This window comes from Xiphophorus couchianus, chromosome 6, assembly GCF_001444195.1.
Source record: "Xiphophorus couchianus chromosome 6, X_couchianus-1.0, whole genome shotgun sequence".
Lineage (NCBI taxonomy): Eukaryota > Metazoa > Chordata > Actinopteri > Cyprinodontiformes > Poeciliidae > Xiphophorus > Xiphophorus couchianus.
In genome coordinates this window covers 28276668-28301674 of record NC_040233.1, presented here as the reverse complement: position 1 = coordinate 28301674, position 25007 = coordinate 28276668, and the positions used below count along the sequence as shown (strand labels likewise).

Below are 25007 nucleotides of genomic sequence, written 5' to 3'. Positions count from 1 at the left end.
CTAAATCAGGACAGAATCAGACTTGAAATATGTTTTAATAATTATTTTCTGTCAGTGAGGTGAGAGCGGAGCAGCGGCTTCTCCCTCTGATCCGTCCAGGTGTGTCTCCATGTGAACCGGAGCTGACAGGTGAAGCCCTGAAGGCTTTCCCAGCCGGTCCAACCAGATTTCCGTCTTCAAATCTTTCCTCAGCATCTGGGCGCGTCGCATTTCCTCAGTGGATCACCAGCAGATCACAGCGGATCCCTGCTGACTCTCCCAGGCTGGACCGAGCAGACGATGGGTTAGAGCGACGCTCCGCAGGACATCAGACACGTTTCCTCCCGCAGGAACAGAAACAGTCTGGTTTCTCCGCTCTGTGGGGCTCCGTCCCGCGGTTTGCTGCCATGGCGATGAGCAGGAAGCTGCTCATGATGGTCGTCCTGCTGGAGTTCACCAACGGTGAGCAGAAACGTCTGAACTTTTCCTCCAGCAGAGACGGTTCGTCCAGAACAAACTAGAAGTTCAAACTCAAGTCTAAAATATCAGAATTATTCCTGCTGCAGTTTTTCATAGCATTAATACAACAAAAATTATCTGCACAGAAACTTAGATATTAATGTGATTTTTACATTATTTAGATATTAATGTGATTTTATATTATTTAGATATTACTGTGATTTTTACATTATTTAGATATTAATGTGATTTTATATTATTTAGATATTAATGTGATTTTTACATTATTTAGATATTACTGTGATTTTACATTATTTAGATATTACTGTGATTTTACATTATTTAGATATTAATGTGATTTTATATTATTTAGATATTAATGTGATTTTTACATTATTTAGATATTAATGTGATTTTTACATTATTTAGATATTAATGTGATTTTACATTATTTAGATATTAATGTGATTTTTACATTATTTAGATATTAATGTGATTTTACATTATTTAGATATTAATGTGATTTTTACATTATTTAGATATTAATGTGATTTTACATTATTTAGATATTAATGTGATTTTATATTATTTAGATATTAATGTGATTTTTACATTATTTAGATATTAATGTGATTTTATATTATTTAGATATTACTGTGATTTTACATTATTTAGATATTAATGTGATTTTACATTATTTAGATATTAATGTGATTTTACATTATTTAGATATTAATGTGATTTTATATTATTTAGATATTAATGTGATTTTACATTATTTAGATATTAATGTGATTTTTACATTATTTAGATATTAATGTGATTTTACATTATTTAGATATTACTGTGATTTTATATTATTTAGATATTAATGTGATTTTACATTATTTAGATATTAATGTGATTTTATATTATTTAGATATTAATGTGATTTTACATTATTTAGATATTAATGTGATTTTTACATTATTTAGATATTAATGTGATTTTTACATTATTTAGATATTAATGTGATTTTATATTATTTAGATATTAATGTGATTTTTACATTATTTAGATATTAATGTGATTTTATATTATTTAGATATTAATGTGATTTTACATTATTTAGATATTACTGTGATTTTACATTATTTAGATATTAATGTGATTTTATATTATTTAGATATTAATGTGATTTTTACATTATTTAGATATTACTGTGATTTTATATTATTTAGATATTAATGTGATTTTACATTATTTAGATATTAATGTGATTTTTACATTATTTAGATATTAATGTGATTTTTACATTATTTAGATATTAATGTGATTTTTACATTATTTAGATATTACTGTGATTTTACATTATTTAGATATTAATGTGCTGTAAACATGAAATCATTACTGGTGCTGATTGAAGAGCAGAACGACTCCAACATGTTTTTACTAAAGTGAAATTAAAAATAGAAAATAAATGATCAGAATTAGCGACGATCAGTTCGACTTTAAAATGTCTTCAGACAAATTCTGACATTTTAAGACTGGAGAATAATTATAAAGTAAAGTAATATTGAGTTAAATGTATATTCACTTCACTTCAGGATCATTAGAATAACAAAGCTGGTCGTGTTGTTCTGGTTCTACTGGAATTAATCAGAATCATTTAAACTGAATTCAGGCCAAACTGGATTCTGTGAACATTAAATTCATCCTGCAGACATTTCATCCATCGGCTGCTCGGTTCATTTTACTGACAAACATTTGACAGTTTTTCATTCAACTTATTGTTCAGCAGAATTAAATGTTTTATTATATGTTTGTAAGGAAACCAAATGTTTAAGGATTTATACTTTTAAAAGAAAAGAGCAACAAGATCTCCGTCCACTCAGACAATCTGATGGAAACTCTCCCTGCAGGCGTCGGGACGCCGCCGGCTCCTGGGTCCGTCTGCATGGACTCGGTCAACATGAGACACGTCCTGCGCTGGACGCAGCCCACAGCATCGTGCAACTCCACCGTGCTTTACTCCGTTCAGTACCAGGGGTGAGTAAAGTCACCAAACCGCTGATCTGATAAACAGAGTAAAGCAGGAGGCTAAAAGATAAACGTAACCATGCATAAAACACCGGACAGAAAAATGTTAGCTGTCAATGATGAATCATATAAATATTATTGATGAATCATATAAATATTATTGATGAATCATATAAATATTATCGATGAATCATGTAAATATTATCGCTGCTGACTGTGAATCATCATCCAGCAATGATTCACATGCAGATGAAAAGTTTTGAGTTTTGATGAAAAGTCATCAGAATTTTAAGGTTTAGTTTTTGGAAACTGAATTAATTGGCAATAAATTGACTCAACAAAAAACTAAAAGTCTGCAGGCTGACTCACCTCAAAGGTCAGAGGTCAATAAATCAGCCGTTTAGAAACACGTTTGGTGATTTATTGATTCCAGAAGTTAAAAAACATCAAAGTTACTTCAGTGAGAAATTCAATCAGATCTTTACTTTTTTCATCCACTAACTTTTCCCTTTTTATGCTCCTTACTCAAACCTGTCTCTGGTTTTCAGCAGACAGTAGTTTTTCTCTCTGTGTTTATTTTCTAATAATACATAAAAACAAACTTATTGACCCCTAATGCATGAATAATGACTCATTTCTACGTTGGACACAATAAATGAAAGCAGCTTCTGTTCAGCTGCTCTGTTTGCTCAGAAGAGTTTTTCTGTTTGCAGATCCGCTTTGAGTTACTTATAGGACAAAACTAATATTTGCTCACATTTAGTGTCTATAGAAAGTTACAGGTCTGAGTGAGTGTTTCATAATTAATGAATCTTGTTATGTTTTTATAGTGTAAAGCATTTAAAACATAATAGACTTATGAAGACAAACCTTGTTGAGGTTGTTAGTAATAAACTAACAGTGAATGAAACCAGCAGCAGCTTCAGACTAAATGAAAAGTTTTCCAGATGAAGCAGCTCATGTTTTCTTCCTCTCCCAATGAAAACACAGATTTATTTATCGGGTAAAATTCACACAAGCTGCAGAGGCAACATGTTGTTTATGAGCGCCAGCGGCCTGACTGTTTATGTTTTAGTTTTGCTTCATATTCCAGCAAACCGACCCGACCTGATGGATGAGGCAGGTGAGTCACAGCAAACAGGAGGTCAGAGTGATCGACGCCTGGCAGCCATTAGCATGCCTGACTGACAGCTGCAGCGTCTGCAGGGGGAATGCAGATCAACGGCTGTTGAGCAACGTTGATCCTGAACCTGAGGTCAAAACCGAAACAGAGAAAAAAGATCAGCGAGGATTACTGAGAGTCTTCTCTTGGAATCAAACCCAGCTGATGGAAGCTTCAGTGACTGTAACCAGACCGTCAGAGAGTCAGGCTGGTTTCTGAGTCAGTTTGTTTCCTCCTGCTTCTGTTTTCAGGGAGTTTGAGCTCCTGATCAAGAACGGCAGCTGGATAAACGCTCCTGAGTGCCAGAGGATCCCCCTCACCAGCTGCGACCTGACCTCTGACCTGGGATCTGACTCCGACTACAGCCTGCGGGTCAGGGCGCAGTGTGGCTCCAAGATGTCCGCCTGGACCAGATTTCTGTTCAACAGGAACAACAGTAAGAGTTCTTAACCGATTCATTAAACCCAAACGAACGAGTCCAGACTCTACATGAGGCTGAAGCTCCTCTGGTCCGTTGATGTCAGAGAAACTAAAGTTCACACAGCCGGTCCAGACGCTCAACTCAGATTCTTGCTGAACTCCGATTTTCTGCATTGTTGATTGTTTTATTAATAAAATATGATCTGAAATATGATATGACTTTATGACCCCAAAGTGATGAGCATGCACAGAAGAACGTAGCCGTTACTGAGCAGCGCTCTGTTCACTACAGTAAAGATGGCCGCCGCAGCGCACTGTTTACTACAGTAAAGATGGCCGCCGCAGCGCTCTGTTTACTGCAGTAAAGATGGCCGCCACAGCGCTCTGTTTACGGCAGTAAAGATCGCCGCCACAGCGTTCCGTTTACGGCAGTAAATATGGCCGCCGCAGTGCTCCGTTTACGGCAGTAAAGATGGCCGCCGCAGAGCTCCGTTTACGGCAGTAAAGATGGCCGCCGTAGCGCTCTGTTTACGGCAGTAACGATGGCCGCCGCAGCGCTCTGTTTACGGCAGTAAAGATGGCCGCCGCAGCGCTCTGTTTAGGGCAGTAAAGATGGCCGCCACAGCGCTCTGTTTAGGGCAGTAAAGATGGCCGCCGCAGCGCTCTGTTTACGACAGTAAAGATGGCCGCCGCAGCGCTCCGTTTATGGCAGTAAAGATGGCCGCCGCAGCGTTCCGTTTAGGGCAGTAAAGATGGCCGCCGCAGCGTTCCGCTTACGGCAGTAAAGATGGCCGCCCCAGCGTTCCGTTTACGGCAGTAAATATGGCCGCCTCAGCGCTCCGTTTACGGCAGTAAAGATGGCCGCCGCAGAGCTCCGTTTACGGCAGTAAAGATGGCCGCCGTAGCGCTCTGTTTACGGCAGTAAAGATGGCCGCCGCAGCGCTCTGTTTACTACAGTAAAGATGGCCGCCGCAGCGTTCTGTTTACGGCAGTAACGATGGCCGCCGCAGCGCTCTGTTTACGGCAGTAAAGATGGCCGCCGCAGCGCTCTGTTTAGGGCAGTAAAGATGGCCGCCGCAGCGCTCTGTTTACGACAGTAAAGATGGCCGCCGCAGCGCTCCGTTTACGACAGTAAAGATGGCCGCCGCAGCGCTCCGTTTACGGCCGTAAAGATGGCCGCCGCAGCGCTCCGTTTACGGCCGTAAAGATGGCCGCCAGATGGCTGCTGCTCATCAACCTGAGAAGAGTTATGAAGCCGTTTCTATTGTTCTACGGAGAAATGATTTTTCATGAGTGGAAAACATCTTAGAACAGTGAGTTTTCTCAGCAGAGGACGATACAGCTCAGATTTCAGTTAGTAGGTTAAAGGTTAAAGGTCAACAGGACAACAGGAAAAAGGCTGAAAACCTGTGACTTATTTTAAAAGCTTAAAGTAACAATCCTTGGAAACACAGAGACCAACATGTTGATGTTTGTCTCTGATGAACAGAATCATGTTAGAAACTAACAGCACGGTGGAGGAGGGCTGATGATGTGGGCTCGCTTTGCAGCCACAGAACATTTAGTCTGAAGTTTGGACCAAACTGGACCATCGGCAGCAGCAGAGTGCCTGACAAACAAAACAAACAAGGTGTTGCAGTGGCCTAGTCAAAGTCCTGGTTGAGCTTTTCTCTGTAGGTCAAAGGTCGTATGTTCAGGAAGTGATGGTGTGATCATGTCTCTCTGCAGTCACGCCTCCAGTTCCTGAGCTCAGGGTGACGGCAGCGGGCGACGTTCTGCTGGTGTCCGTCAGGAAGTTTCCTCTCACCGCCGTTACCATGGTGACGATGTGGAGGAAAGACAAAGAGCAGCAGGTTGTTTTCTTCAGCTGTCTGCTCCTCTTCATCTCGTTCTCATCTTCATTTCTTCTTCTTCTCCCCCTCAGTTTCTTTCTGGTCTCTAGAACTAAAGTTTGATTATCTCAGCCTGCAGCTGTTTTCACTCAGCATGAACTGACCCGTTTCTCCTGCATTTCTGTTTCTGTGTCTTCAGACCCAGACTTACTCCATGCCAGCAGACCAGGAGGTGCTGCAGGTCGCCGCCCTGCAGGAGGGAGCGGTGTACTGCGTCAAGGCGAAGGTTGTCCTGAATCTGGACGTGCAGAGTGGATTCACCGACAGCCACTGTGTTTCCATCACAGGTACGGAAAACGTTTCACTCACCTCTTCGGTTTGACTCCAGAAACATTAAACCAGGTTAATCAGCTGTAAGAATAGAGCTGTTCTGGTTTTAATAGTCTTTATATCCAAAGAATATCTTTCGTAGTGACGGATTTATTGACAGTTTCTACAGGACAGATGTTTTCACACCTGGTGGTCCAGTTTGATTGGGACCAAAGGTGAAACATTTTCTCCAGCTGCTGTGGGTCTTTTTCTCTCTGCTTTGACTCAAACAACCAAACTCTTTGAGCAACCTGTTCCCCTCCTCGCCTGTGGGGGCGCTGCACCAAGAACCACTGAATGAAACAACCTGAAAACCTCGTTAGATACTGAGCTCAAATTCCTTCTTCACAAAAACTCAAATGGAGGCGTCAGATTTTAGCGATTGGAGGATTTCTCTTTAGTCTTTGGTAAAACAACACAGGACATTTCTCCTGCTAGCGCTAGGCTAGCACCTTTGTTTTGGTTGTATTTACCCAGAATGCCCTGCTCTGTAGTCTACTCTTTGGAGCGGTCTCAGGTCCGCTTGGTGTTTGAATTCAAATCGAACTAATGTTCACTTCCACTGAACCCAGACTGAGGTTTGGACCAGAGTTCGATTAGCATTCCCACCGCGCCTAGCGAAGCGGACTGAACCGGGCCGGTGTGAATTCCTCCTAAGACTCGAATCTCAAGACGGATGAGTTCCCACTTGGCTGGTGCTTTAATCAGAACCATGCCTGGCTCTCCTGCAGGTCCTGGCGCTCCGGCGTGGAAGCAGCCCACCGCGGTGACGATGACGGTCGTCGTCACGCTGGGCCTCCTGATCGGTTTGTTCTGGTCGCTCGTCCACTGTCACCCCGACTCCTGTCAGAAGTATTTCCAGAAAGAGCCGCTGCCGCCGTCGCTGGTGAGTCTTCAACACGTCCAACTGCAGATTTCAGTTTTTATTGTGTTTTTGTTCATTAAACAACGTCAGGCTCTTTGGGAGATTTTCACAGAAATATTTCTGGGTGCAAAATGTGAGAAAATTTGTATGAAGAAAAAAGGCTGACATGTTCTGAAGACTCATTTTGACAAGATTTTCTTTTTCTTATTCCTAAGTTTAAAAGATTATTGACATATTGTTATGTTTTGGGGAATTTTCTCCTGGAGAAACTTTTATATTTCTAAAGAGAAACTAAACAAACTATTGTAATGTACGAAATTAAAATAAAACAAGTTAAATTTAAAAAATAGTGTTGAGGCATTTCTCTGAAAAAAAAAATCCTTTGTGGCATTAAGGATAAAAACAAAATTACTAAAAAACTCAACCAAAAATAACAACTTATAAAATATTATAATTTTACAGTGATAGAGAAACATAATTGATTGATTCACTTTTGAACACCAAATTTCTCATCCTCCCTTCCAGGAAGAAAATGTTCCACAAAACAAGAAAATCCCTGACAATATCTTACATTTTTTAAATTAATTTATTTTAATGTTGAAACAGGAAATTTGGTCAGAATTAGAAAATGGACATCCATGTATTATTATACATTTTATCCTCCAAAGCTGTTTATCTCTGAATGATCCCGTTTCCCACTTCAGATTCAGATTTTCCACACTGATCTTCTGTTCAGACATTTTTGTTTTTCTCTGTAATCAAGTTACAGAGAAAAATGATGATTTGATCCAGAAACGGTGGATTTGCTGCCGTCGGTTTGACTGGATGAGCGGCGTTCCTGCGGCTTGTTTTTGGTTTTATCTGCTTTGTGAAACTAGTGTAGAAATAAAGCAAACTGCAGAAAGCAGGAAGTTTGGATTTAGATCTGGATTTATTAAATAATGTTAAAGTTTTGAACCAGGTTCTTGATCTGTGTGCAGAACGGAAACTTCGCCGTCCGGATTGCGATTCCCCAGCAGAGGGAGGAGCTTTGTGAGGAAACGCCCCACCTGCTGAGAGGCGGAGCAACGTGACGCCACCTCAGCGCCGCTCTACCTGCACGATTATACAAGCTGTCAGGGCTGCGATGTGATCGCCACGGAAACAGCCGTCACCCCGGGCGACCGGAGGTTTCCCGGGTCTGGCTTACCGAAGGAGGCCGACCTCGAGGTTCTGCTGGTTTACCAGCATGAGGGGGATGAGGTCAAAGGTCACAGCCACAGCATGTTTGTGTTGTACAGACAGTCAATGAATGTTTTTATAAGCTGTTCTCAGAAGGTTCAAGGCTCTGAAAATACCAGAAAAAGATCATGTTATATTTATATATAAAAAGTAAAACCTAAACTTTTCCCACCCTGATAAAAAACGAGGATTTGGTGAGTTACAGGTTTTTATTTCTTTATTTTCCACCATAAAAGATTTATTTTAACCCAGTTTATTCAGGATTTGTGTCAACTTAAAGGTAGTTTTATATTATATTATATTATATTATCTCTCAGGTTTTACATCATATGAACACTTTACCTGGTTTAGGTTCAAACTCAGAGATCGTCTGGAAAAAGACAGAAACGTTTTGATGAAGGAGAATTTAAACCGTTTTATTGTTTTATTGTTTCAACGTTCAGCTCTACTGCGTCTTTTTATTTCAAAGATTATTGTTTTATATTATAAAACTGGTTCTTGTTTTGTCATAAAAAGATTTAAAGAATATTCATGAATCGTTTTCAGGGTTTTGTTCCCTGATGCAGCTAGTTACCATGGCAACAGTTACCATTTCCTCCACACAGGAAGTGATGTAATGCCCCGTTGCCATGACAGTCTTAAAGCTGGACGTCCATGGACGCTATATTATTTTTTTACCCCTCCAGGGGATCTTTTATGGGCTCTAGTGTCCTTTATATGAAAGTAGGCTGACAGGAAACGGGGAATTCATGCAGCAAATATCGTCGGGTTTGGGAGTCGAACCCGCGACGGCCGCATCGAGGATCAAGGCCTCCAAATACGGGTCACTCTATCCCCTACGCCACCACGGCACGCCCCGGATGTTTTTCTTTTGTCTTTATTTCAGTTCATGTCTTTATTTTTTCTGAAATAAATCTTTTTTTTACCCCAACTTTCTGTCCAGAATAAAAACATTTTCTGATTCCGTTTGATCAACAGTTCAATCAAATTTAGACTTTAGATTGATGTGTTAAACATTCATGTTGGAAAGTTAATCTTTCTTTTCTGCATTATTGTTCTGAGGGTGTGAAAGATTTTCATCAGTAATGATTCTGAATGTATGTTTTTCATCCCGATCTGATTAAAGAAATGTAGAACTTCCTGGATAAAAATCATGTATAATGTTGGAACGCTGCTCTGTGAAAACTAAAGTAATAATTTGTTGAAGATTTTTTATCTTGAAGTCGTTTTCTGATGTTTTTCTGGACTGAATTTAAAATAAATGTTTTGTTTTGATTTTCCTAAAACAGAAATTTTCCTTCTTGTTTTTTTGTGGATGTTGAAATGTGTTTTTTAAAATGAAGTATAATTTTGTCCATATTAACTCAAGAACACTGATCTATGTCAGTCAAAAAATGAAGAATTTAAATACACTGCATGAATGAAAGATGTTTGTTTTTTGTAGTTTCCTGATATTTTGATGATTTATGTCAATGATTAACTGTGTGTCATGCTGCTGTAAATCAGAAACTTCATTGAAGTGTCGGCCAATTGTTCCGACGGTTCTTCTGAAGGAACAGCATTCCTCTGTTCACCACGCGTTGCTACAAAAGCTTTCATTCTCATGAGAACGAAAGAACCTATGAACCAGTTTTATAGGTTCATATTTAAACATATTAAACTGTTTTAGGATTTTATTAGCTGGAACTCGGTTTTTATTAATCCCATCTGTACCTGAACGCATCCTGAGAATAAAAAAAACTTTAAAATCAAAACATCAGTGACACTATATTGGACATCATAATGTTATTTGACACCAAACCAGTCAGGAGAAACAAAGAGCAGAAAACTAGTGAAGAATTAAGTCGGACTGGTTTTTGACATCTTCTCTAGAAACTCATTTTCTCCTGATTTGTTTTCATAATCGCTCATTATGTTCAGATCCTGTCAGGCAGCATTCCCAGGAAACCATTCAGACGTTCACATCCATCCCAGAGTCATCATGTTATGATCCACCTAAACTAAGTTTATCAAAATGTAACCTTCTGGAACAAACCTGAAAAATAAACTTCTTAACATCTGAGGCCAACATGAATCTCATTGTTTGGGATTTTCTGCCACCAACTACCAACCTTCATCACAAACACTGAATCTCTGCTCTTCTTTGTTTTTATTTTTTTATCAGGCTAGAATCATGACCTTGGGACTGATGTCTCATCAGTGATTCAGTGAAATGATCATAATAATAATAGGTGTCATAATAATAAAGATTATGATAATATACTTATTTGTAAAGTGTTTTAAAGACATATGTGTCATGTTATCGGGTTGTGTAATGGTGACGCAGTGAACCCAGGTTAGTAGATTGAAATGATTTCATGAAGACTAAGCACAAAATCCAGGCAGCACAGGTGAGCAGAAGGCCAGGAGCTCAAAACTGGTAGCAACTGAGACGAGGAGCCGACAAGGACGCAGAGACACAGGATTTAAATACACAGAGGGGAATCGAGGAACAAGACACAGCTGGGGTCAATCAAGGGGTCGCCGGGACAACACAGAGACTCAACGACACAGAAACCTAAATAAACACATAAAACTCAAATCCTTACAATGTTGTTATTGTTCCTTTCTCCTCGGTGTTAATTAGTCTCCTTCCCTCAGTTTCCCAGCATGCACTCTGCCTCTACTGTCCCTCATTTGATTCTGATTGGCTCATGGTTTTTTAAAATGTTTTTCAGTTCAGTGTTAAACTCCTCTTCATCACACAGCTGGCTCTGTTGTCCTGCATGTGGGTCATAATTAACACTCAGCCTGAGACACAGTGAAGACCGAAGCATTAGCTTAGAGATGTTAGCTCTTCTGCCAAATCATCATTTCTATTATAAAAATATTAACCAGCCTCCCTTTAAATAATAAAACTGAACAGAGATTTAAAGTCGTAGTGACAGATTCAGATGTTCACGTCCCATCAGGGTTTCTGGGATCCGCCTGGTTTTAGAGATCAGGCCTGCAGAACCTTCAGACACATAAAGTCAGTTACAAAGTCGGCCTTCTGTCACCTGAAGAACATTTCCACGATTAGAGGACTAAAGTCGCAGCAAAACATAGAGAAATTCATCCATTCATCCCCAGAACCAGAACCAAACATGTAGAAGCAGCATTCAGCTTCTATGCACCACAAATCTGGAACAAACTCCTGGAAAACTGCAAAATAGCCGAAACTCTGAGTTCCTTTAAATCAAGGCTAAAACCTGTCAGAGTTGCTTTGGATTGATCAGAACTGGATCATTAATCAATATATTTCATGTGCATTGATGATCTTTATGATGGAATTTTACAAAATGCAATGTTTGTTTCGTTTTATAATTAATGAATCTTGTTATGTTTTTATAGTGTAAAGCATTTAAAACATAATAGACTTATGAAGACAAACCTTGTTGAGGTTGTTAGTAATAAACTAACAGTGAATGAAACCAGCAGCAGCTTCAGACTAAATGAAAAGTTTTCCAGATGAAGCAGCTCATGTTTTCTTCCTCTCCCAATGAAAACACAGATTTATTTATCGGGTAAAATTCACACAAGCTGCAGAGGCAACATGTTGTTTATGAGCGCCAGCGGCCTGACTGTTTATGTTTTAGTTTTGCTTCATATTCCAGCAAACCGACCCGACCTGATGGATGAGGCAGGTGAGTCACAGCAAACAGGAGGTCAGAGTGATCGACGCCTGGCAGCCATTAGCATGCCTGACTGACAGCTGCAGCGTCTGCAGGGGGAATGCAGATCAACGGCTGTTGAGCAACGTTGATCCTGAACCTGAGGTCAAAACCGAAACAGAGAAAAAAGATCAGCGAGGATTACTGAGAGTCTTCTCTTGGAATCAAACCCAGCTGATGGAAGCTTCAGTGACTGTAACCAGACCGTCAGAGAGTCAGGCTGGTTTCTGAGTCAGTTTGTTTCCTCCTGCTTCTGTTTTCAGGGAGTTTGAGCTCCTGATCAAGAACGGCAGCTGGATAAACGCTCCTGAGTGCCAGAGGATCCCCCTCACCAGCTGCGACCTGACCTCTGACCTGGGATCTGACTCCGACTACAGCCTGCGGGTCAGGGCGCAGTGTGGCTCCAAGATGTCCGCCTGGACCAGATTTCTGTTCAACAGGAACAACAGTAAGAGTTCTTAACCGATTCATTAAACCCAAACGAACGAGTCCAGACTCTACATGAGGCTGAAGCTCCTCTGGTCCGTTGATGTCAGAGAAACTAAAGTTCACACCGGCATGTTCATCACCTTGGGGTCATAAAGCTGCCGTTCCCACTAAAACCAGGAAGATAGAGCACATAACACCAGTTTTAAAGTCCCTCCACTGGCTCCCTGTAGCTCAAAGAATAGACTTTAAAATACTGATGTTAGTTTATAAATCACTGAACGGCTTAGAACCACAATACATTAAAGATCTGCTGTTGTTGTATCAACCTTCCAGACCTCTCAGGTTCTGGTTCTGGTCTGCTCTGCATCCCCAGAACCAGAATCAAATGAGGAGAAGCAGCTTTCAGCATCTATGCACCACAAATTTGGAACAAACTTCCAGAAAACTGTAAAACAGCTGAAACACTGACTTCCTTTAAATCTCAACTAAAAACCCACCTGGTTAGGATTGTATTTGAAATGTAATCAATTACAAATTTATTGATGGAACTTGACTTAATGCTTTGTTTTGATTATTGATTCTATGTTGCTTTGTGATTCTGTGTTTGTAATGATGTAAAGCACTTTGAAATGTCTTGCTGCTGAAATGTGCTATACAAATAAAAATTGATTGATTGATTGAGATCATATTTTATTAATAAAATAATCAACAATGCAGAAAATTGGATTTCAGCAAGAATCTGAGTTGAACTGAAGAATTTAAACCGTTTTATTGTCTTATTGTTGTTTCATTCAACGTTCAGCTCTACTGCGTCTTTTTATTTCAAAGATTATTGTTTTATATTATAAAACTGGTTCTTGTTTTGTCTTTCCAACATGAATGTTTAACACATCCATCTTAAGTCTAAATTTGATTGAACTGTTGATCAAACTGAATCAGAAAATGTTTTTAGTTTGGACAGAAACTTGGGTTAAAAAAAGATTTATTTTAGAAAAAATAAAGACATAAACTTAAAAACAAAAGAAAAGCGTCCATAGACGTTCAACTTTAAGTCTGTCATGGCAACGAGGAATTACATCACTTCCTGTGTGGAGGAAACTGTAGCTGTTGCCATGGTAACTAGCTGCATCAGGGAACAAAACCCTGAAAACGATTCATGAATATTCTTTAAATCTTTTTATGGAAAATATCACAAATGCATGTTTTTCATCCCGATCTGATTAAAGAAATGTAGAACTTCCTGGATAAATATCATGTTTAATGTTGGAACGCTGCTCTGTGAAAACTAAAGTAATAATTTGTTGAAGATTTTTTATCTTGAAGTCGTTTTCTGATGTTTATCTGGACTGAATTTAAAATAAATGTTTTGTTTTGATTTTCCTAAAACAGAAATTTTCCTTCTCCTGTTATTTTGTGGATGTTGAAATGTGTTTTTTTTTAAATGAAGTATAATTTGAATGTTGTAATTCCTGCACTTCACAGACCTGCACCATGATCAACGACTGAAGGTGTGCTGCCACCTAGTGGACAAAGGAGGAACTGAACATAACCCAGTGTTGTGAATGGAAGCTGAGCTCAACTACATGGTTTGTTAATGGAGTTTATTAGAAGTAAACATGAGAATTTCTTCTGTAATTTTAATTACATTAATTTATGTCAATAATTTGACACAGAGAAACTCGTGTTTCAAAACAATATTTTGTCAGCAGTCATGTGACATAAATTTCTGAAAAGTTCCTTCGAAGTTCTCAAAATACACAAATGGTTCAAAATACTCTGTCTATAGAGAAATTCAATGTTACTTTTTGAACTAACATGATTTATGTCTAGAAATAAGACCCTCTCTAAGCACTTAAAGAAAAAGTCGATTCGATTATCTCAATTAAATTCAGTTTATTCACAAAATGCCAGTTCATAACAACATAGTTTCAGGAACTTTACAAAAAAGTAAATTCAATCCAATTATCTGCTGGATAACTGGATCCAATGGATAATTATCCACTGTCAAGAAAACTGGTATGAGGTTTGAGATCTATCCAGGTACACACAGAAAAAGGTGCATGAAGGCCTGAAGGAAATAAAGCAATCTTGTGTTTTGATTTATAATGATTGAGTGTTTTGATAATGATTAAGTTGAACATGGATGAATACAATAGGTGTAATGACTGTATGTAAGCAATCACTGAATGATTCTGAAGTGTACGAATCATGATCTGTAATAACATGACAACAATGAAATGATTAAGGTTTGATGATTTATAATAAGTGAAAGATTAATGCTTATGATTAATGCTTAATGGAAATCAGCACATAAGTTTTTAATATTTGACTGTGTTTAAAAGTTAATCAGAGAAAAGCACATAGTTTTTAATGTTGAAAGGATAGGGAAAAAGCAGAAGGGGAACTTGTGAGTTCCTGCTGTCGCAAGCAGTTCTGAACAGATGGCCAGATGCACAGGATGGGTGGGGCGGTATGGTTGGCTAAGAACAACGCTGAGGAAAGGACGGTACTTTCCATCCCAGCCAGCAGACAGGAGGGGCCGAAACCACGTAAACTAACACTCCCCATACACATATATGGCAGAGAACTGTATATAAGCAGACGGAAAAGGAGAAGTTCTTGTTCTTTGTCTGCGGCACCGAAGTAGAGCTAACACGAAGAAGCAGATCGAGGAAACAACAGCAGACCACACCCTGGAGCCACGGAGAAAGCTGAAGCTTCGTGCCACCAAAGGGAGACAAGTTCCAATCGTCCAACCCGGGTTCCTGATTCGATCGTCGGTCTTGCCTCAACCCAAACATTGCAACAGACTTGGAGAAAAGACAAAGGTTCCGGAGGGATAAGGAGTTGGGTTTTCAAAACAATTGAACCCTCTCTACTTTGCTTCTATTCTAAAGAGGATTTTCCACACAAAGGACAAAGATTCAGACCAAGGTTCTCGGACGTTCCTGTTGCTAAAGATCCACCACCAACTGGGTATGAGTCGAACTTGCTTCCTAAAAAGCTATCTCAGAATCTGCGACATAGGTTAGGGAAAAGAGACAGTAGGGTATAATTGTACATGTTGATCTTATTACACTGCTCTTGAATTATATACAATTGATTATTGATCTGTATGTCACATATCCCTGCTTAAGCTTGCTTAATAAATTCATACTCTAAAATTCTAATGAGGTTGGTGGACATTGGAATTAATTGAGTCATTTACTCATTTTTCAGTTCTTTTAATAAAGGTAAAACTGATGTACATGGTTCTAGTAAAGAGGAGGCTTCATAATTTCCTTTGGTGAGAGTAAAATAATGACCCAGGGACTTACATCCAAGTCACTAAATCTAGTCTAGTCGGTTCCAAGAGCAAGTTATATTTTAGAAAGCGAGCTACCGTTAACAGGAGTGGTTATTGGAATTATGCAGCTGTGAGGGCTACTCAGCTGACTGTTTCTTAACTGAAAAGGGTCGTAACTTCTGGATTGGAGGTAGTTAGAGCTGGACGAATCGCTTTCGACACCAGTTTAAATAGATTATCTCTTATAGATCTCTTTTAGGGTAATACCCAGGTCTTAGAGATTTTCCGGACCTGTTAGACAGAGAACTGGTCAGTAGTCAGCCCCGGAGGGTTGTGACGAAGTGGGCGGGGCTAGCTATTGCAGGATAACGGACACCACTTATGAATCCGTTTGCTGCCATTACATGACATTCACACAAACCCTAAAATCTGTATTGTGGAACCTTTCAAAATATCAAATGAAAATAATGCATTGAGGAGGAGATCTCTATGTGTGAGAAAGGACAGGTTTTTCTTTCAACTAAAGAAAATAAGAAAAAAAATCTACATTTCCACCCAAAGTGAAAAGCAGGTACACAGAATCATCAACAGCCCAAAGACACACAGCGGACGCCCGTCTGATCGCGGTTCGGAGTTCACAGATTCACCAATTTGCTGATTTTATGCGGAACATAACTCCAAATTATTTGAAGAAAATCTCAAATATTTAGTAAAACATGCACTTTAGAAAGCTGAAATATTTTTGCTGTAATTCTACTTGAGACACTTGATACACGACTGGCTATTTGCAAAGCAGCCAATCCAGGAGCACCGTTCATTTTCCTTGGCACTGATTGGCTGAACCCACAAGAACGGCGAAAAGGAAGACTGTGGATAGTGGCAAAACTGTTTCCACTGGATGTATTAATGAATATAAAGGTATATTTGGTGTTTGAACTGTTAAAATAGTAAGAGTTGTAAGAGCCTTTGGGGTGGGATCTAAGATATTCACAGGTTTTAGATATTTGTTAGCAGTTGTGACTCCAAACCCCAACAAATACTGGTGGAGACATCTTTAAAATGACAAAGTAAAACAACTTGATTTGATTCCCAGCAAAACCCACAAAATACAATACAATTATTAGCAAAGTCATTTAAAGAAGCAAAAATCAATGAAACTGAAAACATCCCAGCCAGTGTTGGTAGCTGACTGATCATTGTCTGTTTTTAGATTTGTTGTGAAACATCAGATTACTAATGACCCAGAACTTCCTTCTCTACTTTAGCTATGATCTCTGCCTTTTCCTTCAGTTTCATCAGAGACTGAACTCTCTCCTCCCAGCCTGGCTTGGCCTCCTGTTCCTCTCCTTTAATGAGCATGTTGATGTATTCTGGAGTAGTAAGGGGGTTTGGGTTCAGGACTATCTCTTTCATTCTGTTCAGACACTTTGCAGCTTCTGCAATCAGTTTCACCACATCATCCTGCATAGATCGATACTCTGACATCAGATTTTTCATCAGCTCCTCTAAGGTTACCTTCTGTCCACAAGCTTTCTCGTATTTTTCTTTCAGTTGTTTCACTGTTTGTGCTTCATTAACTTGACTATATTCCCATCTGAAGCTCTGGTTGGAATGCACATTCCAGAAACATTTCCCTGGACATACATGACAGTATCCATCTTGGTTCATTGCAGAACATCCTTTCTTACCATCATCATTCGGTATGCCACAAGGATAGTGACAGGTAACATGACACTGCATGCAGTTGGTAATATACTGCCCAGTGTGAGAAATATCAATTTGCCTGTTATTTCTCCCAGTGATGTGAAACACAAAGTTCTCATTGTTTCTGATTTCTGCTTCATGCTCTTTGAGTTTGTCATTTGTCTCCCTGATATCCTCCAGCTTGGCTAAGTTGAGTTTAACCTGCTTCTGCAGCTCCTCCACTGTACTTTCCAGGTGCTTTCTTTCTTTCAGAACCTCATTGGTCATTGTCAATCTTATGGTTTTGATGTTAGCTAGACTAGCAAAAAATCCGGCCATGTTCTTTGTCCCCATGTTCCAATACTCAAAGGTTTTCTCTTCATTGGACCAAATTCTTGCCACTAAGGATTTGTTGTTAGCAAACAGAACTGAGTTATTGAATTTGAAGTGAACTGGCAGCCCGTCTGCACCTTTAGGACATGGGACACCGGACACTTTGATGGCCTCTACAACTGGTTGCTGCTGCTCGTCAGCAAACGTCACCAGGATCCTGATGTTTTCTGCCACATCTTTGCCAAAGATTGACAGCGCTGAATCAAACACATATCTTTGTGTTGATGTCAGTTCAGTTAGACCTGCCTGAACTACAAAACACACAGCATCAACTTCACCAACACCTTCCTGGTTAGCAAAGAGGTTTCGCAGCTGCTCTGTGATCTCCTTGTCTCTGTCTACGCCGCCGATTCCCCCAAATACTGGAGTGTCTATGATGGTGAGGGAGTAGTTCACCCTGAATCCCTCCTGGTGGTAGAGTTTGTACACTGTGATTTCTGATGTCTGACTGTGAACCTGTGAGTCTGACTGACCTTCATCCACTAACTTAAACCGAAACGAGTCTTCCCATCTAACGCCTAGAACGTAGTTTATCATCGCATTGATGGCAGTGGACTTTCCAGCACCTGCAGCTCCAAGAACCATGATGTTTCTGTTACAATTCATAGATTTCTCTCCAAAAGTGAAGCTCTTGCAGCCATTAATGTTGATCTGTTTCTCTTCTAGTGGAAGTCTGTAAACTGGGGTACAGCCAGTTTGTGAAGTCAGTAAAGTGCTTTTCCCTTTGACAACATCAGCCAATCGTTTAGCTCCTGGGCTTGACTCAGCGCGGGTCTTTGAGTAGTTTGACCAACTGTTGCACGACATGAACACATCTGAACCCAGTGTGACCAAGTCTGTCACTGTGATGATGTCCAGCCAGTTGAACCAAAGTGTGATATTCACAGCAACTGAGAGGGTTGTTATCAAAGAGGTTGAGAAAGTCAGGAACACAGTGACTGTCACTATTAATACTCCTAATATTTTAGGGTTCTTTAACCCTGAAGGGAAGACATGTGTCAGTGAAATGATGTTAAACCGATGCAAACTAAATACTAAAGACACAATAACTGAGATAGTTATTACCAGCACGTTTGATATGAAGAAGAAGACAGAGATCGTCAGTGTTAACACTCCTGATATCTTTGGATGGTCTAATGCCAGGATGACCAACTTTAAAAGGTTCCTGTCGGATGTGAAAACATCCGTCAGGTTGATGATTTTCAGCCAATTGGACCAAAGTATGATGTTCACAACAACTGAGAGAGCTGTTACCAGTGAGGTTGACACGGTGAGAAGCACTGCGATTGTCACCATGAACACTCCTAATATTTTGGGATTCTTTAACCATGACGGGAAGAAATTTGTCAGTGTAACGATGTTAAAGCGATGCAAACAAACGATTGCATACACAGTAAGTGAGAGAGTTATTACCCATAAGTTGGACATGAAAAACGCAGTGATTGCTGGTGTTATCACTCCCAACATCTTCGGATCATCTAATACTGTGAAGACGAACTCAGAAAGGTTTATCTCAGATGAGAATACATCCTTCAGTGAGATGATTTCCAGCCAATTAAACCAAAGAACAACATTCACAGCAGCAAAGACAGTTGTAGTCATTGGGTTTGACAGAGTGAAAAACACTGTGATCGTCACCATCATCGCTTCTGATATCTTAGGATCATCTAATGCTGATGGGAAGAAACCTGCCAGTGTAATGATGTTCAACCAGTGCAGACTACATACTGCAGACACAACAACCACCAGAGTTGTTGTGAGGGAGTTAGACTTAATGAAAAACACAGTGACTGTCAGTGCTAACCCTCCAGAAAACGTAGGATCATCTAATGCTGTGAAGACTAACTCTGAGACGTTCCTCTCAGAAGTGAATACATCAGTCAGAGTGATGATGTTCAGCCAATTAAACCAAAAAACAACATTCACAGCAGCCAAGATAATTGTTGTCAATGAGGTTGACAGAGTAAGAGACACTATGATTGACACCATTACTGCTCCTGATATCTTAGGACCATCTAATGCTGATGGGAAGAAACCCGGCAGTGGAACGATGTTCAACCAATGCAGGCTAAATACTGCAGACACAACAACCAACAGAGTTGTTGTGAGGGAGTTTGACTTGATGAAGAGCACAGTGGTTATCAGTGCTAACGCCCCGGATATCTTTGGATCGTCTAATGCTGCGATGACCAACTTTGAGAGGTTCCTCTGAGATGTGAATACATCAGTCAGTGTGATGATGTTCAGCCAGTGGAGCATCAGAAGTACAACCACAACGATGAACAGAGTTATGGTCAGTAACCCCCACGTCTTGACAGCCATTGTAGATTCTTCTTTGTTGCCAATCTGCCTGGAGTCAAACAAACGGAAACAGCATCAAAAATAAAATGTCATCCTATGAAACAGTAACATGTTTTTTTATTGGACCATCTAATCAATATTAAGCAGCTGCATCTGTTGCATACTTTAGGCTTTGCACATCAAAGCCTATAAAGTACTAGCATGTTGACTAACACTGACCTGGTCCATTCAGTATGTAAAGGTAAGCTGCTATATCAAAATTTATTAAAATGCTATTTTTAGCTAAAAGGCTACTCTTGTTATGTGGGCTATCACTATCATGTTGACTGACATCGACTTTCTCCATCCAGCACATTACATGAAGTCTTTATAACAAAATCAGCTAACAAGATGATTAGCATGAAGGCTATTGCTAGCATATTGACCTCCAGTAACACCTTCCAAGTATGCAAGCAGTACTACATAAGCTACCATTACCTAAATGCTAATTTTAGCTTCAATGCCACCATTAGCATGTAGGCTATCAGAAGCCCTTCATTCAGCATGAAAACAATAGTGTATAAGCTAAAATAAGCTACAATGCTAAGGTTAGCTAAAATGTAGTCAGTAGTATGTGGGCTATCTGAGCAATGTTGAGTAATGTTTAGCTTTAAAGCTCAAGTAGATAACTTTTATAAAATTGTTTATTTCACATATTTGTTCAAACTTTCACTATGACACCGATAATCTGGAAAACACAAAAAACAGTTTTTCTGCCTCTTTCCAAGGCAGAAAATGATGCTGATGATAATAATGATAAACTGCCCCTCCATCAGAACAGCCAATCAGAGTCTTAGCGCTGTCAATCATCCTCGTGAACCCCATTTTTTCACAGATGTTAAACTGTAATGTTATTATGACATTTATATTATAAAGGTTACCAACTACAGATTTTGTATGTAGCTTTTGTCCTATTCCAAGCTACAGGTTAGTAGCCACAGCTGCCCTGAGGCGTTCTGACAGAGGTGAGGCTGCCGTGCACCGGCACCACCTGCTGGGCCCTCTGACCATCACCAGCAGGAAACGTGGGTGCAGTGTCTTGTTCAAGGACACAACGACAGAGGGGGACAGAGCGGGGATCGAACCGGCAACCTCGACTGCAGGACGAACTTCTACAACCACTTCTCCTATAATCTGATTCAATAATTTGATTTCTCAGATTTTCAGCTGAAATCAAGTGCCAGACACCCAGCATGGACTGGGTCTGATAGGAAAAGAACCGGATGAGGATTCAAAATGTGGAGGAAAAAGACGAAGAGGACGAAGAAGACGGTGCGAAAAAGGAAAAGAGAAATAAACTTTCCTCTGTCAACATAATGTAGATATTCCCATTAATCCCATACTGAATATTCTTACCATAGCAGTGAAAGAGAATAAAGCCTGAATTTAGTTATGTATCCAGATTTATGTGGTGTTGAGACATCAAGTGTTGCAACAGAGTAATTAGAGAAGAGGGAACTAGTCTGAGGTTTTGAACAGAGACTCGTGTCTCCTAGCAAAACTGGATTTGAGATCATTTATTAAGCCAAAAAGTGAGCCTGGAATGTGACGCCATACTTTTAAAAAAATAATGTTACCAATCATACAGATATTTTGTAGAGCAGATATTTCACCTCTTTCACTCATGGATCATTTTCACATAATGTGTTGAATTAAACACGAGTCACAACAAACCTGCTTCAGCTGCTTCCAGTCAGTAACTTTCAATATCCTGAAATGTAATAAAAAGAACATTAATTATCAGGCCTGATTAAATTATGCAATAATATTTATAAACAGAAACATGGAAAACATTGAAGTTTCTCTTTCATAATAGATTTAACCAATAAATTTAACACAATTATCAGAATAATTAACATTTACAACCTGTAGTATGAGGTTATTAATGGTTATTTCTGTGATGCAGTGTTAATTGATCAATTTAAAACATGTCATATTCAGTTTGACTGGGAACAGGTCAAGTTTATTCATTTGTAAAACTAATTTCTGTAAACAGGAAACACAAACAGTTCGACTCTGCAGAACTGAAAACAAATGTTTGTACTTTAACTCTTTACATCTTTAATCTAATATTTCACATAACCAGGTTTAATTGTTTTAGTCAGAAGTTTATTTGACTTGATGCAGTGAAGAACTTAGAAAACACCAAACAACTTTAATTCAACTATTGAAAGAAATCTGGAATAAAAAAATACTGAACTTGTCAGTTTATTCCTGTAAAAGCGAAATGGAGCAAAAGACAAAAACGGCCAAATCAGGGAAAGAAAAACTGAAGCAGATCTGAGCTGCATGTTGGGACATTTCTTCCCCCTGCAGCCTGTTTCACATGTTACATGTGAAAACACGAGAAATGTTCAAACCCGACTAAAAATAACTTCTGAGGATCTGTTATGTTTCTGCTTTCATGGTTTTACTTTATCTTGTGTCAGTATAGTTTAATTTTATTTTTATTCTGTTATTTATTTGTGGGACCTGATCACTTTATTGTGTGTAATAGTGATACTGATTGATCGATAAAGAACTGATTGATTGATTAAGAACTTTTATTACGTTACACAGAAAGGAGAATCAAATATGAGGAGTTTCACATGAACTTATTAGTTATGCTTTTTTGTGCCATATTTCCAAAACATCCATTCTTAATATTAATGAGCATTAAGGTGCAATAAGTTAAAGCCACATTTTATAATAAAGATTTTATTTCTAGGTGCATAACTATTTTCTCAAACTTTTCTATTGGACTAATATCTGTTTGATAAACATGCAGAAATGAGGAGTTCAGATGTTAAATAGAAAAAGTAATTTGATAAGGAACAGATTATGTTTCAATCAATCAAACTGATAGACGGTGTTTTATTTCTACCAAGGCTATTTGATAGATTATAAACATTAAATTACAATTAACTTAAAGAAAAGTTACTTTAGAGAAGATAAAAAAACATACGTTTCTTATCTCTGTCTGTCTCCAGTCTGTGGTTTATGTTCTCCTGCTGATAAACTGAATTTATTCACAAAAAACACAAACAAATTATTAACTGGATTTCACACAAAAATCTGCAAAACAGAATTTAAAGATAAAACTTTAAAAATGTAAAAAAGAAAAAAGTGAAGATGTGAGAGTTTATAAACTTACCAGCAATCTTCTGTCAGAACCGGAGGGAAAGTTCTGCCTTCATTTACTGCAGCTGCATTTATAACCTCACGATTCAGCTCAAAGCAAAACTGAAACAACTGATAAAACTCACACACACACAACCACACACACACACACACAACCACACACACACAACCACAACCACACACACATACACAACCACACACACACACACACACACATGCACATACACAACCACACACACACACACACAACCACACACACACACCCACACACACCTACACACACACACACACACACACACACACAACCACAACCACACACACATACACAACCACACACACACACACACACACACGCACATACACAACCACACACACACACACACACACGCACATACACAACCACACACACACACACACACACGCACATACACAACCACACACACACACACACAACCACACACACACACCCACACACACCTACACACACACACACACACACACACACACACACACACACACACACACACAACCACACACACACACACACACACGCACATACACAACCACACACACACACACACATACACAACCACACACACACACACGCACACACACACACACACAACCACACACACACACACACACACACACAACCACACACACACACACAACCACACACACACACCCACACACACCTACACACACACACACACACACACACACACACACACACACACACGCAACCACACACACACACACACAACCACACACACATACACAACCACACACACACACACACACACACACGCACACACCCACACACACACACACACACAACCACACACACACACACACAACCACAACCACACACACACACCCACACACACGCACACACACACATACACAACCACACACACACACACACACACACACACAACCACACACTTACACTTTCAAAAGCAAAGGAAAAAAAGCTTTTGACATTTTTTCTTAGACGTTGTGTTGCATGTGTTGACAAGTTTTAAAGGATTTCTGTGAAATGATGGGCAACACATTTGCATTTCTTACAACTGCCAACCCTTTGGGGAACAGAGAAGAGTTAATCAGGTTTTAACATGTAATCTGTTTAAAATCCACCCAAAACCACACAGGCTATTCAGTGTTTTCATGGTTGTTGGTCCTGTGAAGTAATATTAATAGTGATGGATTTGAGAATCGTTCATTTTAAATATTTGGTTCGTTGGAGATCATTTTTAACTGACTGCACTCAGAAGATTCACAAACATTCACAAAATGCTGCATACATAGAATGTAATTTTTAAAAATAAATTATGAGCTTGAATTTATTTATTTTGGTTATTCTGAAGGCTTACATCGTTTCTTTAAAGTAAATGTCGCTGCTATTTACTTTTTGGTATACAATAAATGTCAAGGTAAAATATATATATTTTTAAATTCCTTTCAATAAATGCAATTGCTTCAAACTACTGAATAAAAATGAGTTTAGAGGATTTGTGTCATAATTTAATCTAAAACATATGTTTTAGATTAAATTATGAACATAATCAACAAATATTGACAAAAACTAAAAGAAATCCATCCCTTCCCTCATACTAAGTATTAAAAATAAAAATGTGAATAAATTCATAAAATGGCATCAACAGACCATGAACCAATCATGGTAGAAATGTTTTCCCAGGCTGGTTGTCACTTAAAATTAATGACTAAATTACTTTCC

At 39.1% G+C, this 25007-nt stretch overlaps 2 protein-coding genes across 3 annotated transcripts; one reads left to right on the top strand and one right to left on the bottom strand.

Moving 5' to 3' along the window:
- Nucleotides 1-45: 45 nt before the first annotated feature.
- Nucleotides 46-9015, top strand: crfb16 (cytokine receptor family member B16). The gene is made up of 7 exons (XM_028020315.1): nt 46-441; nt 2340-2466; nt 3871-4055; nt 5768-5892; nt 6071-6218; nt 6972-7126; nt 8086-9015. The coding sequence occupies exons 1-7, from the start codon at nt 387-389 to the stop codon at nt 8176-8178; spliced, it is 888 nt and encodes a 295-aa protein (XP_027876116.1). The 5' UTR covers nt 46-386; the 3' UTR covers nt 8179-9015.
- Nucleotides 9016-16114: 7099 nt separating this feature from the next.
- On the bottom strand, nt 16115-23392 carry LOC114146249 (uncharacterized). 2 transcript variants are annotated; one of them, XM_028020160.1, is made up of 4 exons: nt 23283-23392; nt 23094-23147; nt 21824-21860; nt 16115-20159 (listed from the first exon to the last, which is right to left on the bottom strand). In XM_028020160.1, exon 4 carries the CDS (start codon nt 20129-20131, stop codon nt 16967-16969), a length of 3165 nt encoding a protein of 1054 aa, XP_027875961.1. In that variant the 5' UTR covers nt 20132-20159; nt 21824-21860; nt 23094-23147; nt 23283-23392; the 3' UTR covers nt 16115-16966. The 2 variants fall into 2 exon arrangements, with proteins under 2 accessions (XP_027875961.1, XP_027875962.1); XM_028020161.1 differs by having other exon boundaries at nt 16115-20155.
- Between the last annotated feature and the right edge of the window lie 1615 nt (nt 23393-25007).

Bases quoted from the DNA above. Each gene is read 5' to 3' on its own strand.
- crfb16 (XM_028020315.1), top strand. From the start codon at position 387: ATGGCGATGAGCAGGAAGCTGCTCATGATGGTCGTCCTGCTGGAGTTC. The intron at 5,893-6,070 runs GTTGTTTTCTTC...CTGTGTCTTCAG, and splicing joins GGAAAGACAAAGAGCAGCAG to ACCCAGACTTACTCCATGCC. The intron at 7,127-8,085 runs GTGAGTCTTCAA...ATCTGTGTGCAG, and splicing joins AGCCGCTGCCGCCGTCGCTG to AACGGAAACTTCGCCGTCCG.
- LOC114146249 (XM_028020160.1), bottom strand. From the start codon at position 20,131: ATGGCTGTCAAGACGTGGGGGTTACTGACCATAACTCTGTTCATCGTT.